Source organism: Sarcophilus harrisii, chromosome 1 (assembly GCF_902635505.1).
Source record: "Sarcophilus harrisii chromosome 1, mSarHar1.11, whole genome shotgun sequence".
Taxonomy (NCBI): Eukaryota; Metazoa; Chordata; class Mammalia; order Dasyuromorphia; family Dasyuridae; genus Sarcophilus; species Sarcophilus harrisii.
Genome location: NC_045426.1, coordinates 639,762,961 through 639,778,964, shown reverse-complemented (window position 1 = coordinate 639,778,964; position 16,004 = coordinate 639,762,961). Strand labels below are relative to the sequence as shown.

Sequence of the window (16,004 nt, the reverse complement as noted above, 5' to 3'; positions counted from 1 at the left end):
GAAATTATTCCTGTGAGTTATATGTTTATATTTTATTTAAGATAATATGTTTCTAGATTAAAAAAATAAAATGTGGTCTTGTGAAAAGCATAGCAGTACTGCCTTCTCTAGTCCTGCTACTAGATCTAAGTGAAGACTACATTCATTTTCTTGGCTGCCAAAGCATATTGTTGACTCATCCATCTTACAATATACCCCAAAACCCAGATCTTTCTCCCTTGAACTGATATATAACTCACATTTTTACCAAGTCAAATTTAGGAACTCAATTTTTTGAACCCTGATTAAGACTTACACATTTGAATCCAGTTCTGTTCAACAAACATCTTTAAGCGCCTTTCATGTGATTTACTAGATGGCACAGTGATAGTATCCAGTCTGAAGTCAGAAAGACTCCTCTTCCTGAATTCAAATTAGGCCTGGGACACTTGATAGCTGTGTGACCGTGGGCAAGTCACTTCATTCCATTTGCTTTAGTCTCCTCATCATCTGTAAAATGTGCTGGAGAAAGAAAGGGCAAATTACTCCACTATCTCTGCCAAGAAAATCCCAAATGGAGTCACAAAGAGTTAGCCGTGACTAAAAAACAACTTAAACAGCAACAACAAATTGTGTGGGGATATAAAGCCAAATGAAAGAGTCCTTCTGCCCAAAGAATTTCTGATTTTACTAGATATACTTAAAATTCCAGCCATGGAAGATCATTTTGAGTGGTAACTGTCACCCATTATAGTAGTTATTCCTCCCAATTTTATGCCACATGCAAATTTGATAAACATGCTATTTAAGCTTTTATCCAAAAACTGACAAAAAGAATAAACAGCTCAGGGCCAAGCATAGATCCCAAGAATACTTTAGTCAGCAAGTATTTATTATATTATCTCCTATATGCCTGACATTCTGCTAGACACTGGGAATATCAAAATAAAAATTAGAGTCCTTGACCTCAGGAAGCTTACATTCTGTCAGAGGAGATATGTACATATAAATGTGTGTGTGCATGCACATGTATAGATATGTATATCTGTACATTTGTATGTGTAGATTGATAGGTAGAGAGAGATGTGTGTATGTACATATACAAAATATGTTAAGGTAATTTTGGTAATTTTCCATACTAGTGGAAGGATCAGAACAGCTTTCATATAGAAAGTGACTTTTGGACTGAGCTTTGGAGAAAAGTAGCCATTTTAAGATGGGGACATTGGGAAGGAAAAGGTTGGGAGGGGAGATGTGTCTGACAAATTACAAAATTTTATTTATATGGCTGAACCATAAAATGCAGGAATAGGAGTGATTTGTCATAAACTTGGAAAGGTAACTAGGAAACCAAATTTTTGAGGGGCTTTTAAATGGCAAACAGAAGAATTAGTTTTGACCTGGACCCACTAAAGTTTATTGAACACAGGGATGATATGCTCACTCACGTAATTTTCCCTCACTTTAGGAAAATCATTTTAAGAGTTATGTGTTGGCTGGATTGAAGAAGAGATCAGTTGGAGACAGGAAAATTCGTTAGAAAGTTCTTGTAATAATCCAGGTAGGCGGTGAGAGGAGCTGAGCCAGAATGGTAGCTGTAGGATTAAAGACAAGAAGTGGATGTGAAAGATATTGTGGCGGTAGAAACAAGATTGGGAACTGATTAGATAAAGATAAACCCAAGTGGAAACCTGAGTAATTGAAACAATGGTGTGGCCTTCACAGAAATGCTCAGTTCAGGGATAAAAAATGGATTTGGAGGGAAAGATAATGTACTCTACTTGAATTAAATTTGAGATGCCCGTCAATTCAAATTCCCAGTAATCAGTTAAGAATGAAGGTCCGGAGTTCTGAAGAGAGATTAAGGCTGGAGAAGTAGATCTCAGAGTTATCTACATAAAGATGATAGTTGAGCCAGTGGGAATTGATGAAGTGAACAACAAGATTTGGGGGGACACTCAGAGTAATGGAGTAGGATATGATTGGTGACCAGGCAAAGGAACCTGAGAAGAGTGCCCTAGGAGAAGCAGCATCAGGCCTCCCTTAGAGCACCAACCTTGCTGCCAGCCATCCCCACTAGGTGCCCACCAACTACCAGCCCCAAAGCAGCCAAGCCAGCCTAGTTACAGCAGCAGGGCACAATGAGGGAAGTACAGAAGGCGGCACCCCCGCCCTACCCCCCTCCTGTCCTGACAGAGACAGCCCAGGACCCTGCACCCAAGAGCCTTTGAAATAGCAGTTCTCCATCCCAGTGTTTGCAGCCATCATCCTGAGAAGCATCCCCTGTGGAGATGTAGCCTGGCAACTGCTTTTGCCAGTGCTGTAGCAACATATTCTGAAGACCCAAAAATGAAATTTCTTGTCACCAAAGACCTTGGCACTGTCAGGTGACTCAACATCAGAAACTGATGTGATTCTGTAAGTGAACGTGACATCAGAGAAGAAATATCACTTGATTTGCTGCTATAAGAACCATAGAACCTTTCCTTCTGACTTGTAGCTGAAACTCAGATGCCTCCTCTCTTAGAATGCGAACTTCTTGACAGCAGAAACTGTCTTACTCTTCTATTTATATCCCCATTCCCTTAGTACATTATTTTGTACAAAGCAGCACTTAATAAGTACTAATAGGAGTGATAAGAGGGAAGACCTAGGAGAGAAAGCTGAGAGAAGGCAGGGAGTGGTCATGAGCATTAAAAGTGACAAAAATGTCAAAAGAATGTAGATTGAGAAAAGATTGTCAGTTATCAACCCATTGGTGTCCTTGGAAAAACTCATGGGAATTCTGAATAAAAAGCAGCTACTGTAGCCACCCAAAGGTCCAAAATAGACCTGAAGCAAAATCTCTCTGCTCAGGTGTTCCTGACACATCATTCCAGCTTTTCTTGAAGACTTCCAAGGAATCCTCTACCATCTCATTTTACATTTCAAATGGTAATGAAGTTGACCTCATCTCAATCTTAAATTTATCTATTTGTGCTTCTGTTCATTGATCCTAGCTCTCTGAAGCCAAACACAAATTTGATCCTCTCTCTAGGTGAAATTAAGCTTTTTTTGTAAATAGTTCTGTAAGTTGGGTTATTTAGTATATAGGTGATCCTTTCTAAAAGTTTGCTATTAAAGGGAACAGAGAAATAGGTTGATAGCATAGAGGATTGAAGGAGTTAGGTGAAAGTTTTTTTAAAGATGAGAGAGATCTAACAATGTTTGTAGGTGCCAAGGATAGGAGAGATTGACAAAAAGGGTGAAGAGGGAATAATCAAGGGAACAAGCTCTCAGATGGGATTAAAATGCAAGTCAGAAAGGTTGGCATTGGCAAGAAAGGCCACTTCTTGCCTAAAGGTTTAAGCAAAAGAGGCAAGAAAGGGGTAGAGGAGGTGATAGAGGGGTTTTGAGATGTGAAATAGAAAAGAAAATAGATTTTATGACAGATGTCCCTGTTTTTCTGAGTAAAATGGGAAGCAAGGTTTCATGCTAAAAAGATGAGAAGGTTGGGTAGGAGGAGTCAATCAATAAAAAATAAAAGGACTTAATTTTCTTACAGAGAAGCATGGTTCTAATTGAGATTAGATAGCATAAATTTATTGTGGTCCCAATCAACACTATTACTTTACTTTTCTTCAGCAGCTCATAAGTAGAAGTAGGAAATGTTGTTGGTGAGACTAAACCAGGACTGGTTTTGGCAAGATTTGACAAGGAATTCAAAATTAAAGTATAGGATTTAATTGAATAAAACATAGAAACTGACTAGATATGGGAAAAGGAAAAATAAGAGAGAATCAAGAATTAAGCATAACTCCAGAATTGCTAAACTGGGTGACCATAAGAATGATGATGACATCAACAAAAATGGCAAAAATTAGGAGGAGGTTAGTTTGTTGGGGAGGGGGTCGCAGAATAACAAAATTTCTTTTGGACATGTTGAGTTTATGATGTCTACAGGGCATCCAGTTTGAAATATTCAATAGGCAGTTGATGAGGTAAAATCCTGGGGCTCAGCAGAAAGAAAAGCACTGAATAGATAAGTAGATCTGAGATATATAGGACCATAGATTTGAAGCTAAAAGAAACTGTAGAGGCCACTGTGAAGATAGTAACTAAATTCATGATAGTTGATAAGATTGTCAAGAGAGTGAATATAAAGAGAAAAGACCCAAGACAGAGCTTGGGATTACATCCACAGTTAAGGGATAAATCACAAATTATGTTCCAGCAAACAAGACTAAGGAGTGTTCAAAGATGTAGATAACTATATCACGAAAATCCAGATTGGAGAAAGTATCCAGGAAAATGAGTTTGAGCAGCACTGACAAATGCCACACTGAGGTCAAGAAAGATGAAGATTGAGAAAAGGCCATGGGATTTTGACATTTAAAAGATCATTGGTAACTTTGAAGTTTCAATTACATGATGAGATTGGAAGCCAGAGTAAAAGTTCTTAACGAAATTTTTGAGAGAAGAAGTAGAGAGAACAAGGACAGTTTTTTTTCTGGGAATTTAGCTAGCTGGTCTCTGCTTTGGGCAGAAAGAAACCGGAGATTTCTGAATAATTCAAGTCCCCCCTCACTCTCCTGTCATGTTTCTCTGCTAGGTTTATGATCTATTTCCTTAACTCTTCATCTTTTTCTTCTTTCTAATCAGGTAATTTGTATTATACTCAAATCACGGTATTGCTTCTTTTTCTCATATACTAGATTACTATAGTTATTTATTGTTGTGTATTGTATGTTTCTTAGCCAGTACCAGAGTGTATTAATTCCTGCCTATATCTTAAACCATTGTCCCAAATTCCAAATTCCATTCTTAGACACTACCTTCTTAACCAGCCATTCTTTTCTCAAATCTGACTTTCTCCTCTGGAGCTCTTGTCTTCAATAGTCACTAATGATAACCCTTAATGAACCTCTTAAAGTCTCAAGTTTCTTGCCCACATCTTTGTAATAAGTAGAATGCTTTTTAGATTCTCTTTTACAGTAATATATATATATATACATATATATATATATATATATATATATATATATGTATGTATATATATATATCCAATTGAATGGCCTTTACTAAGCACTACTAATCTGGAGTGACAAGACTTAGAACATTTTCTGTACATGCCCTGGAAAGACCATCACCCTAATGAGGTTTTCTTGTGAACAAGAGCTTCCTCAGTTCCTCAGCAAGAAGTCACCAAATGCCATTACTTGTCCCTTCTAACCCTTCTCACCTGACAGTATGGGTATTGCTACAACATATTATCTTGGCAAGCAATCAAGAGCTTCCTCTTCAGAGTCTCCTCTACAAGAAGAATTTTCTGTGCCTGCTTTTAAAAGAAAAAACAGGGGGCAGATAGATGGCACATTGGATAGAACAGCAGCCCTGGAGTCAGGAAGACCTAAGCTCAAATCCAGCCTCAGATGCTAAACAAACATTTCCTGGCTGTGTGACCCTGGGCCAGTCACTTAACCCCAATTGCCTCTCACACAAAAAAGAAAAGGAAAAGACAAAGAAAAAACACTCCCTTGTGTTCAGTGATCCTTCCTCTCTTTCTCCTCTCCTTGACATTCTTCATACTGCACCCTCTTGAAACAAGACAAAATTCCCCTCTGCTCCTACAGGTCCATTTTCTTCTTAGATAAGACGCAAAGAAGTCGAAAAAAGGAAAGATAACATCTGCCAGGGGGGATCAGGGAAGGCTTCCTAGACAAGAAGCAGTAGTGGAGTCGTGCTTTATGGGGCAGGTATAAAGGAATTAAGGAGCTGGCAGTAGAGATGTTCTAAACCTAGTGAAGAGCAGGTGCACAGTGGAAGGGTGAGCATGAGATGTACATGGTCCTTGGTTAGTTGTAGAAAGGCTAGAAGCTGGAGTCTATGGGAATAAGAAGTTTAAAGCCAAGGCTAGAAAAGGAAATTGGGACCCATTTGTAAGGTCTTTGAATGCCAGGCTAATAGCCTGGTCTTTATAATAACAATAGCTGATATTTCTATCTCTTTTTGGACTTAGAAAGCATTTCACTAACATGGTCTTGTTTGGTATTGTTTTGTTTTGTTCTGTTTTCTTTGGGTCTGTATCTGTGATACCAGTATAAAGAACTGATGATGAATCTCTTTCTAGCAAGAAAGTCTTTACATAGTCTGAGAATTTCCTGGGGGAATGAGAGACCTAAGTGTCTTGCTCATCAGAGACAGACACAAAGACAGACACAGAGAGACACACAGAGAAAGAAGAATCTGTTGAGGAGGGAAGGAATAGAGGGGGCGGGGGGTATACTTAAAACCAAATCTTCCTGACTCTGAGGCCAGTTCTCACTCTGTTACACTATGCTGCCTCTCATAGTAGCTCTGAGAATATAAGACATGGTCTCTGTCCTCAAGAATCTGTAATCTGTTTTGGGAGGTAAAACATGAAAAAGTGTCTTATTTCCCTGTCAGCCTTAAGATGCTCCCTTAGAGTGTATTCATAAAGGTAGTATCCAGGATATAACTCCTATTGACTCAGCTGTGATCAGATGGACCCAGAGTGTCCTGTCAAGTTTTAAGTGTCACGTTTTTAAAAAGGGCACTAACAAAATGAGTAGATTCAGAGAAAGACAACCTGGATGGGGAGTGAACTAGAAAACCAGCTCCAGGAATTGTGATTGAGCATGGCAGGCTGATGCAGTAGGAAAGAGCTTTAAATTTGGCAACAGAGCTTCGAGGCTTAGCCCTGACACTCAGTAGCTGTGTGATATTGTTAAGTTATGTAACCTCTCTGGGCCTGTTTATCTGCAAAATGAAGGATTTAGAAAAGGGTCCTGATGTATCAGGGGGCTGTTTTAGTGGTTTGGAGAAGCTAATGAATTTCTGAAGTAAGGTGGGAGTCAAAGATTTGCTGTCCTCCAGGATTTCAACAGCCATCCCCGAGTTTCCCCCTCACATTCCCCCTTTCCTCTTTACAAAAGTGGTTCTGTTTTCATCTCTTCTTGAGAAATATTTCCCAACCCAGCTCAGCCATTTTCCAGTCTTCTCTCCCTCTCCTCCCTGGCCTTATTACATTGTCTTCCCCATGGGCTCGAGGAAGTTGAGCCTTTCTGTTACCGGTTGTGATGGTGTCTGTGAATGCACTAAAATGCCTCTTTATGGCGTAGAGAAGACCCCAAACGTTTGAAGACTTTGCCACAGACCTCCCAGGCCACCTGGAGTTGGAGGGGCCAGCCATGCTGCTGTGGAGGGGCTTGCCTAAGGATGCCGAGGATCGTCACCAGAGCCACAGTTGTTGAGGGATGAGCAGCCACCTCTCCCGGCCTTAGGGGAGAATGATCCTCCTCCTTCCAGTCCTGTTAAGTTGTAATGAGAGAAACATCTTGTGAGCACTAAAGCCCTACAGAAATGGAAGTAGCTGTTGCTGCTCCAGAGCTGGATTTCAGAGGATTGGGGGAGACCTGAAGGGGCAGACAGCCCACTAGTGTCAGTGGTTTGGGCTGGAAGGAGGTAGGAAGGTAGGATTGGTTTGAGAGGAGCCAGCTGCATCCTATTATGGGGGTCCTGCTTCTGGAGAGCTCTTTAGAGAAGATGCCAGGATGGGTAACAGCTCTCTCCTGTGTATGTATATTAATATAGTTCACACTCTTTCCCTTAATTACTAGAAAAAGCCCTTTTGAAAAATGTGATCTCTGTCTAAAAGAAGGAAGGAGAAGGAAAAGGACAAGAAAACTTGACAGAGAGCCATGATCCCCTAGAAACCCAGCCCAAACCAGTGTTGGGAGAGACAGAGAGAGTCATCTACCAAGAGCTTAGAGGGTCAAGGAAGGCAGAATGGACTCTGCCTGGTCTCTTGCATTTCTGAATTTCTGTTTCCTCAAAAAGCTCCATTACCACCCTTTTTTTTTGGCCAGCATTTATGAACTAGTGTCTGGAGGAAGAGATTAGGACTTGACCTGACCCCTGACCTCACCAGAGTAATTTGTCAAAATTGTTGCTTGCCTCTCCAGTCCAGTCTGACAAGCATTGATTAAATTACCTGTGCTCTATGCTGGAGACAGACAAAAATGAAGTCATTTTTGTTTGAAGATAGCTTATATTCCACTAGTGAATACAACATGTGTGCAGAAAAGCAAAAAAGTCAATCCCAGAGTGAAAAAGGGAAAATAATAAGGAATTTAGATAGTAGGAGCCTTGAAGAAAACTGCAAATCCTTAAAAAGAGGAGGGGGGAGCATTCTAGGCCTGAGGTGCAAACCTGCCCCAGGCTGGGGGGGAGGTATTTCGAGTTTGGAGTACAGCTACAGTGGGGAGCTTCACAGGCCAGAGCCCCGTCTGATCCTCCCCCGGCCATCTCCTCCAAGCTCTAATTTCATCTAGCACTCTGGGGCTGTTTCATTGAGCAACTCGTTGAATGACTGAATGAGGGGCTCCTGGAGCCCACAGGAGAGGACAGTAGGTTGTCAGCACTGCTTTGTGTGTTGGAGCATCTTCTCCCATCAAGTTGCAGCCCCGCAGTGCCCCAGAGAGCCAGCGTAGGGACCGCCCTGCCTGTTTGCTGCCCTCCCTTCCCTCTGCTTCTGGAGCCTGACCTGGACCAGGGCTTGTTTACAGCCACACCCCTGATCTCCCCGACTTCAGCTGGGGGGGGGGGGGGGGGGTGGGGGTGGAGGACAAGAATGTACAGCTGGAAGTCCCAGGCCAGGCCAGCTTGGGAACAGGGTAACACGATCCCAGCAGGCAGAGGGGCAGGGAGGAGAGCGTCATCCACAGGATTCCAAGGATGCCGAGCAAGGGAGCAAGCATTACAGAGGGTGGGGAAGGGGCCTGCTCTCCTAGGAAAAAGATGGCCCGGAAACCCACTTCCCTCCTAGAATCTTAGCCATCAGGGACCTCAGAAAGGACCTCCAACAAACCGTACCTTAACTGCTGCTTATAGGATGTTCGGTGACAGGGAAATCTACTTTGGGATCCATTCTAATTATTTGAATGTTTTTTCATCTAGCAAGGTGAAATGTACTTTCCTGCAACTTTCTCTAGTTGTTCTAGTTTTGCCTTCTAGGGCCAAGTAGAACGAGTCTAATTCCTCTTCCATATGACAGTTCCTTTAAATGATTAAAGAGAATCTATCATGTGCTGTCCTTTCTCTTATTCCCTGAGTCTTTACTCCTCCAAGTTAAATATACCAGTTCCTTCAACCAGCCCTCATATAATAATTTCCACTCTTCTTCCTATCCCAGTTAACCTCCTCTAGATCTTCCATTCCCAGCAGACTGTATGTACAGTCACAGGATTTCAGAGCTAAAAGATCTCTCAATGGCAGCTTAGTTCAGTGCAAACAACAGGCCTCCCCAGCAAAAGAATTCCTTCTATGACACACCTAACAAATGTTATCTGGCCTTTGCCTAAAGATTTCCAGTGAGAGTCAGACACTTCTCCAGTGGCAGCCCTTCTACTTTGGGATGCTATTTCTCTGCCATTTCTACTCATTGTTCCTAATTCAGAATCCTGGAACCACACAGAACAAGTCTTAATCTATCCTGTTTCCATTGTCTTTTAGGAAAACCTCCTATGAGCTGGGCTTCCTTATTCTAGGTTTTCCTTAATGACTTTCCTAACTTACAGGGATCAGAATTGCCACAGTGCTATAACTGAGCAGAGTATAGTGGTGGAACTCATCTTCATCTTGGAAATTATGCTTTTTTTTTTTTAATGCTTAAGAAATTTAAACTTCTTTGTTTTTATATCACTTCCATTTCCAAGTATATCTTCCCTCCCTCCTTACCTCCACCTAGCAAACCATGCTTTGTAACAAAAAGTAAAGAAGAAAGAAATCAGTTCAGCAAAGCCAGCCAACACACTGACTGAATCTGGTAACATATGCAATGATCCACATACCCACAGTCACCCCACCTCAGCAAAAAGGAGAGGAAAGTACATTTTCTCAACTCTTCTCCAGATCTGATCTTGGTGAGCCTCATCACATATCATTACATTCTTCCCATTTACACCATTGGAGCCATTGCATAAATTGTTTTTCTGGGCCCATTTATTTTTACTCAACCTCACTTATTTGCTTTTCTTAATTCTTCATAATCATCAGTTCTCAGAATACAACAATATTCAGTTACATCCAATTTTCCAGTCGATGGGCATTTAGTTTGTTTTCAGGTTTTTAATTCCACTTCTGTTATGAATATTTTGATTTAATATGGAACCTCTTTTTCTGTGTTTGATCTCTGACCTAATAGTAGAATTTTTGTCCTAAAAGATATGGCCATTTTAACCAGTTTTCTCAGCTTTTCCAAGTGAATAGATCTGTCCATAGATTCCCCAATAATGTATTCATGTGTCTGTCCTTCCTCAATCAAAGCCTATGATCTTGTTAGGTTTTTTACCCTGCTGTGTAACTCATTTTTGAGCTTACATATACTAAAACCCCCAAGTCTTTTTCAAAACAGCTGCCTATCTCATCCTGTATTTATGAAGATAATTTTTTTTAACCCAAGTGTAAGACTTAAAATTTAGTGGAAAATAAATGTAATCTGCTTTGATTCTGCCCAGTGTTCTAGGCTTTTTTTGTGCTAAACTTTCATGATCTTTTTGCCTCCTGATTGTCACTAGCTGACCCTTCTCCCCATGTTATTAACATTTATAGATTTGATGAGGATCATGTCTTTGCCCAAGTCATTTACAAAAAAAAAAGTCACAGCCTTTTTTGGTTTCCTCATCTAAAATGAGGAGAAGTAATTGACTGCAAGGAACCTCTTGGCTCCAAAGCTGCAGTTCTACAATCCAGTGTGAATTAGGAAAACAGGACTAGCCACAAACCCCCAGGGCAGAGACCACCTCTGTAGCTGGCATTGGGCTCTGAATGATTGGCATTGGAGTCCAGCCATCCAACCCATTCCAAATCTGCCCAGTTGTACTCTATCCTACATCTTCTGCACAATATTGTCACGAAATACTTTATCAGATGCTTTGCACAAATCTCAGTCCACAATCTGTGTGGACCTATCTGTGTCCCCAAACTTTTCCCTGCTCTGCCTAGTAACCTTCTCAAAAAGGAAAGGATAACTGGTTCTTACTAAAGCCATGATGCTTCTTTGTGATAATTGTTTCCTTTTCTAAATGCTCACTCACCATCTTTTTTATAATATATTTAGAATTTTAAATAATAAGAAATTATTAGTAATAATATAAATAATAAGTTTAGAAATAATAAGTTTGGAATTTGGCCCAGAACTAAGGGTCAAACTTTCCGGCCTACTGCACATTCCATTGTCATCTTCTACCCAGTTGTGTTTGGGTTTCTTTTTTTTTTTTTTTTTTTTTTCTTTAATCTGGACCATGTTTTTCCTTCTTCAGTCTTACAATGTCTCCCATTTTCCATGATCTTTCAGATACCCCTTCCAGTGTCTCAGCATTTCACAGCTCTTTCTCCTTTTAGAACCTTTGAACATGGAGATTCTCCCAATAGTTGGGGCAAATGATAAGACCAAGAATTTAGGTTAGACATCAAGATCATGATGATTACTAGGACCAAGTTGCCAAATACCGACCATCTAAAAACTCTCCAGACAAGATAGAGCATTTCTTTGCTCAGAATGGTGTAGAGATACAGGACTTCTGAAAGTTTCTTCCAGTTCTTTAATTGCAGTTAGATAGATCCTTCACAGTGCTTCCATTCTACTGTTGCTGTCCTGGTGATGGGTATGTGGTACTTGTGATGCCTCTGGTCTGAGGGAGGGGACGTGATCCCCACCCCCTCTTCCCTCCCCCCAAGAGCCTATATTCTAGGGTAGTAGCAGTAGCCAACAAGAAATAGTTGTATATGATACTTTTCACAAAATACAGGAAGTCCCGTCCATCCAGAGCCATAGTGGAAATGGAGAGGACTTCCAGTGGAGAACGTGTGGGTAGTTAAGTGGGTCTGGCAGCTTGAAAAGGGATGTTAGGGAATGGCTGGACTGGGAGCTGGCAGGCAAGGCTGGAGGGACTGAGTGGGGACATCCGGAGAACCTGCAAGAATCTACCCCTGTGCTCACCCAGACCTTCTCCTCTCTTGCCTTCTTCCTTCAGGGAAGCCGCTGCAGATCAAGCCTCGACTCTGAGTTGCCCAGGGCCCGGCCCACAAGACGGCAGCGCCCCTCAGGAAGCCCAGCAGCCCGGCCCCAGAATGGCGCCTACCTCAAGGCCCCAAAGGCTTGTCGAAACCGCTGCCACTGCCAAAAGAGAGGTCGGGGCCGGGGCCGGGGCCCTCGCCCTGCCAGCGCTCGCCGAGCCACCATCTCCCCGATCCCTTCAAGGAGTTGGCGGGCCTTTTCCCCCCTTGACTTTTAGCCTTTTCTTATTTAAAGAGTAACCAGGGCCTGCTCTTCTCCCACTTCCCTTTCTCACCATACTTTTTCTTCACCATACGTTATCCTCCTCCCCTTCCCTACCCCAAGCCGGGTCTCAGGGCACAGGTCAGCATAGCCATGCCCCTGAAGCAGGAATCAAGGCCACAGCATACCTCCTCCTCCCCCCGTTCCGAGGCTCCTCCCCCATCCCCAGAGCCCCAGTTCTCTCCAGCCCATCAGCTGTGAATAGAGTTTGGGGACCCAGTTCCTTATAGGCGGAGTGCTCAAGACGGGCCTTCCTCACACTTGGTGCAGGATAAGGAGAAGGTGGACATGGAGCTTTCTGGAGAAGGGACGCTTTCCTAGTGTATCAGATCACGTAGCCGCAGAGAAGGTGCAGGGGCTCCTTCCCCTGACTCCCGCCACAAGACCAGCAGCCCTGGGTTACGCACGCAGCAGCAACATGGAGTGTCCCTTTCCCCTCTCAGGGGCTCGGGGCCCAACATTTCTCCTCTCCTTAAGTTCCCAGCTCTTCCCCCCCCCCCCCCGCCTTTTCTCTGACCCCCTTCCTCGCCCTCACCTGCTTGTGCATGTGGGAACGTGATCTGCTTTGTGGCTCTGAAAGCGGTAGCCAAGACACCCTGATCCCCTCCCAGTGGCTTCACTGAGGACAGCCCCCAGAGAGGGGGCCCCGGTGTGTCTCGCCCCTGCCCATCACCCCTGTGGGCCCACTGCTGGCCCGGCCGCCCTGGCCTCTTTTTGGCATTTTATGTTCAGCAATAAAAGTTCCTGTGTCTTACCTGCTGGCCTCAGATCTCAGCATGTTGGGGCGGCCCCGGGGCCTCTGAAGCTCGCAAGAGCCCACACGCCAGAGGGGCAGGGGCAGCACGCGCCAACTCCGTGTTTAGGGAGAGTCAAGAAGGGCACACAGTCAGGCCTATGCAGACAAGCCTTTTCTGCCACAAGAGCTGCTCTGGGCCAGCAGCCGGGCGGAATACAGGCCACCCAGGCTCCCTCTCACTATGACCCCACTTCTCTGTGAACATGGCCCAGGGACCATCAGCTTCTGGGGCTGCTGACTCTTCTCCCTCCCTGTGGACTCTGACCATGACCAGACTTGGGAGAAGAGAATTTGTAGGTTTAGTCCCAAAGTTAAATGTCACTGGGGATGGAAGAAGGGCCACAATCCCTTCAGAGATCCACACCTTCCCCCCAGAAAGACTCCTTGGAGGAGGTGGAAAGAAGTGTAGTCTCCCACATAGAACACCAGCTCCCTCCTAAACCCTTGGCCATGAAGACGTTGGTGGGGAGAGGCTGGCAGGGCCCCTGGCCCAGCTGCCTCTGGGGGCACATTGGACGTCAGCTCCCTGCCAGAGCCTGATTCCAGGAGCCAGAGATCTCCTGGGGAATCCTACCCCAGCCCCCTCCAAGGAGTCATCTCAGGAGAATGGGCAGGAATCCCAGAACCTGGGCCTGGGTGGTATGAGGAGCCCCCTCACCAGTGCCAGGACACAAGTGGCCCTTCCCAGGAGCAGCTCTCCCTGTACTCGTCCTCCATGCCTAATGTCCCCAGTCCCTCCTCCAGGAACAGCCAGCAGGGTGACTGAGGAGCCCTTGTCTAAGGGGCCGAATCGTCACGTGGAGGAAAAGGCATTGCCTCCCGCTCATCACTAGTGTGGCTCCTGCTTGAGACGTGTTTCCCCACCTATAAAATGAATGGTCTAGACTACCCAGAGAATCCCCGAGGTCTTCCCGACTCAAAAGGCTACACGGACCCTCGAGAACTTTGCTTGTGCCCTGAATCTAAAGGAAGTCAGTTTGCCCTATAAATGGAGAGTAACTAACTGGGGGCTCCAATGTCCTGAGGGTCTGCCTCATCTAAATCATTTTAGGCATCTAAAATGACCAATTCAGTAACTCACAACCCTTTTGGATCTTGCCTCAACCAGATACAAGTTCAAAATATCTGAATCTTATCCCATTCTTTGCACACTTTTCCTTTGTACTCCAAGACTTGTGGATTCCGCCACTTCTACTACTCACATGCCTATAACCCTAACTCAAGCCCTCATAGCCCTTCATTGGACAATAAAAGTTTTTTAATTGCACTCCTTTATACAACACATTCTCCAGAAATCTATTAATAATCTGAAAGCTCAGACCTTGCCCCTTCCTCCATCACTCAAGAAATATCAGTGACTATTGTCATAGTCTAATTACTTTGGAATTTTAAGTACACAAGAGTTGTCAGATGTCAAACAGTCCAATCAAACCAGGTTAAAATATAATTGGGAAACACCCAAATAGAATAAAACTGGTAATGTTAATGTGATCTTCCAGGGCAATCGGACCTGCCAGGATCCAGTTTCAAGCCCCATTTCTGTCTGACGCCACTGCTCTCCAACCTTGGATTTCTGCCTCCATCTTCATACCAGTCTGTCCCCAGGAGCATTCTCCTCCTGCCCACCCCTTAGGATCACCAGCTTTCTTTAAGACTTCCAACAGGGCCTGCTAACACATAATCATATTTTTTCTATTTATTAAATATTTTTATTTTCGAATAATTATGGATAATTGTTCAACATTGATCCTTGCAAAATCTTGTGTTCCAGATTTTTCCCTGCCTTCCCCGCCCCCTCTCCTACATGCAAGTAATCCAATATATTGTTAAAAACATAATCATATTTATGATTTATTTGCATGATGAATTAACCCAGACAAAAGTCCTATAAAGATTCAGGGCAAAGCCCTTTTCAGATCTGATATATCTGCTTAGGAGAAGTTGGCAGCAGAACAAGCAGGTCACAGAGATTACCCTCCAGCTACGGCTTCCCTCTCAGGAAACAAATACTGGGAACCCCCAAACCTCCAAATCTGTTGGATCAGATAAATCATTTTGCAGCACCACCTTCGAAGATACAGACTTGGGGAATATTGAAGTTTACCTTAAGCTAGTGGGAGGTGGCTGACCCAGCTCCTCCCTTTTCAGAGGGAGGATTCAAAGAGATGACCAAAGAGCCTCCGGCTGGCCCAGTGGACCGAGCAGCGCGCCTGGAGGAAGACATCTCCCCGGCCAAATCTGGCCTAGGACATCGGCAGTCACTTCACCCTGTTTGCCCTGGGGCAGGAAATGGCCAACCCCTCTGGTATCTGTCAAGAAAACTCCAAAGATCAATTCTGATGGACATGGCTCTGTTCTACAATGAGATGATTCAGTTCCAGTGGTCTTGTGATGGAGGGAGCCATCCACACCCAGAGACACTGTGGGGACTCGGATCACAACATAGCATTCTCACTCTTTATTGTTGTTTGCTTGCATTTTGTTTTCTTTCTCATTTTTTTCCTTTTTGATCTGATTTTTCTTGTGCAGCACAATAATTGTATAAATATGCATACACATATAGGATTTAACATATTTTTACCATGTTTAACATATATTGAATTATTTTCCATCTAGGGGATGGGGTGGGAAGAAGGGGGGAAATTGGAACACCAGGTTTTGCAAAGGTCAAGGTTGAAAAATTACCCATGCATATGTTGTGAAAATAAAAAGCTTTAATAAAAAAAAGGAAACTCCAAAGAAGCTTATGAAGAGTTAGACATGACTGAAAAATGGGATCATATTCTTCTTGTAATGTGCTTGTTGCTAAGAGCTCAGAAACTCCTTTTTGGGATAAGGGACTTCAGGGATCAAACTGAGGAAACAAAACAGGTGGGGCTTTATCCTAGG

General features: G+C 43.4%; 1 protein-coding gene across 3 annotated transcripts in view; it reads left to right on the top strand.

The window, feature by feature from the left end:
- The window catches only part of ZC3H3 (zinc finger CCCH-type containing 3), a 488,431-nt gene extending 475,358 nt beyond the window's left edge, over positions 1-13,073 (top strand). For 2 of the 3 annotated variants that reach the window (XM_031947316.1, XM_031947317.1), the window contains exon 13: positions 12,015-13,073. In XM_031947316.1, coding sequence (XP_031803176.1) covers positions 12,015-12,275 — 261 coding nt within the window. In that variant the 3' untranslated portion in view covers positions 12,276-13,073. The remainder of the gene's footprint in view (positions 1-12,014) is intronic. The other variant, XM_031947318.1, reaches the window with a different exon arrangement.
- The last annotated feature ends 2,931 nt before the right edge of the window (positions 13,074-16,004 follow it).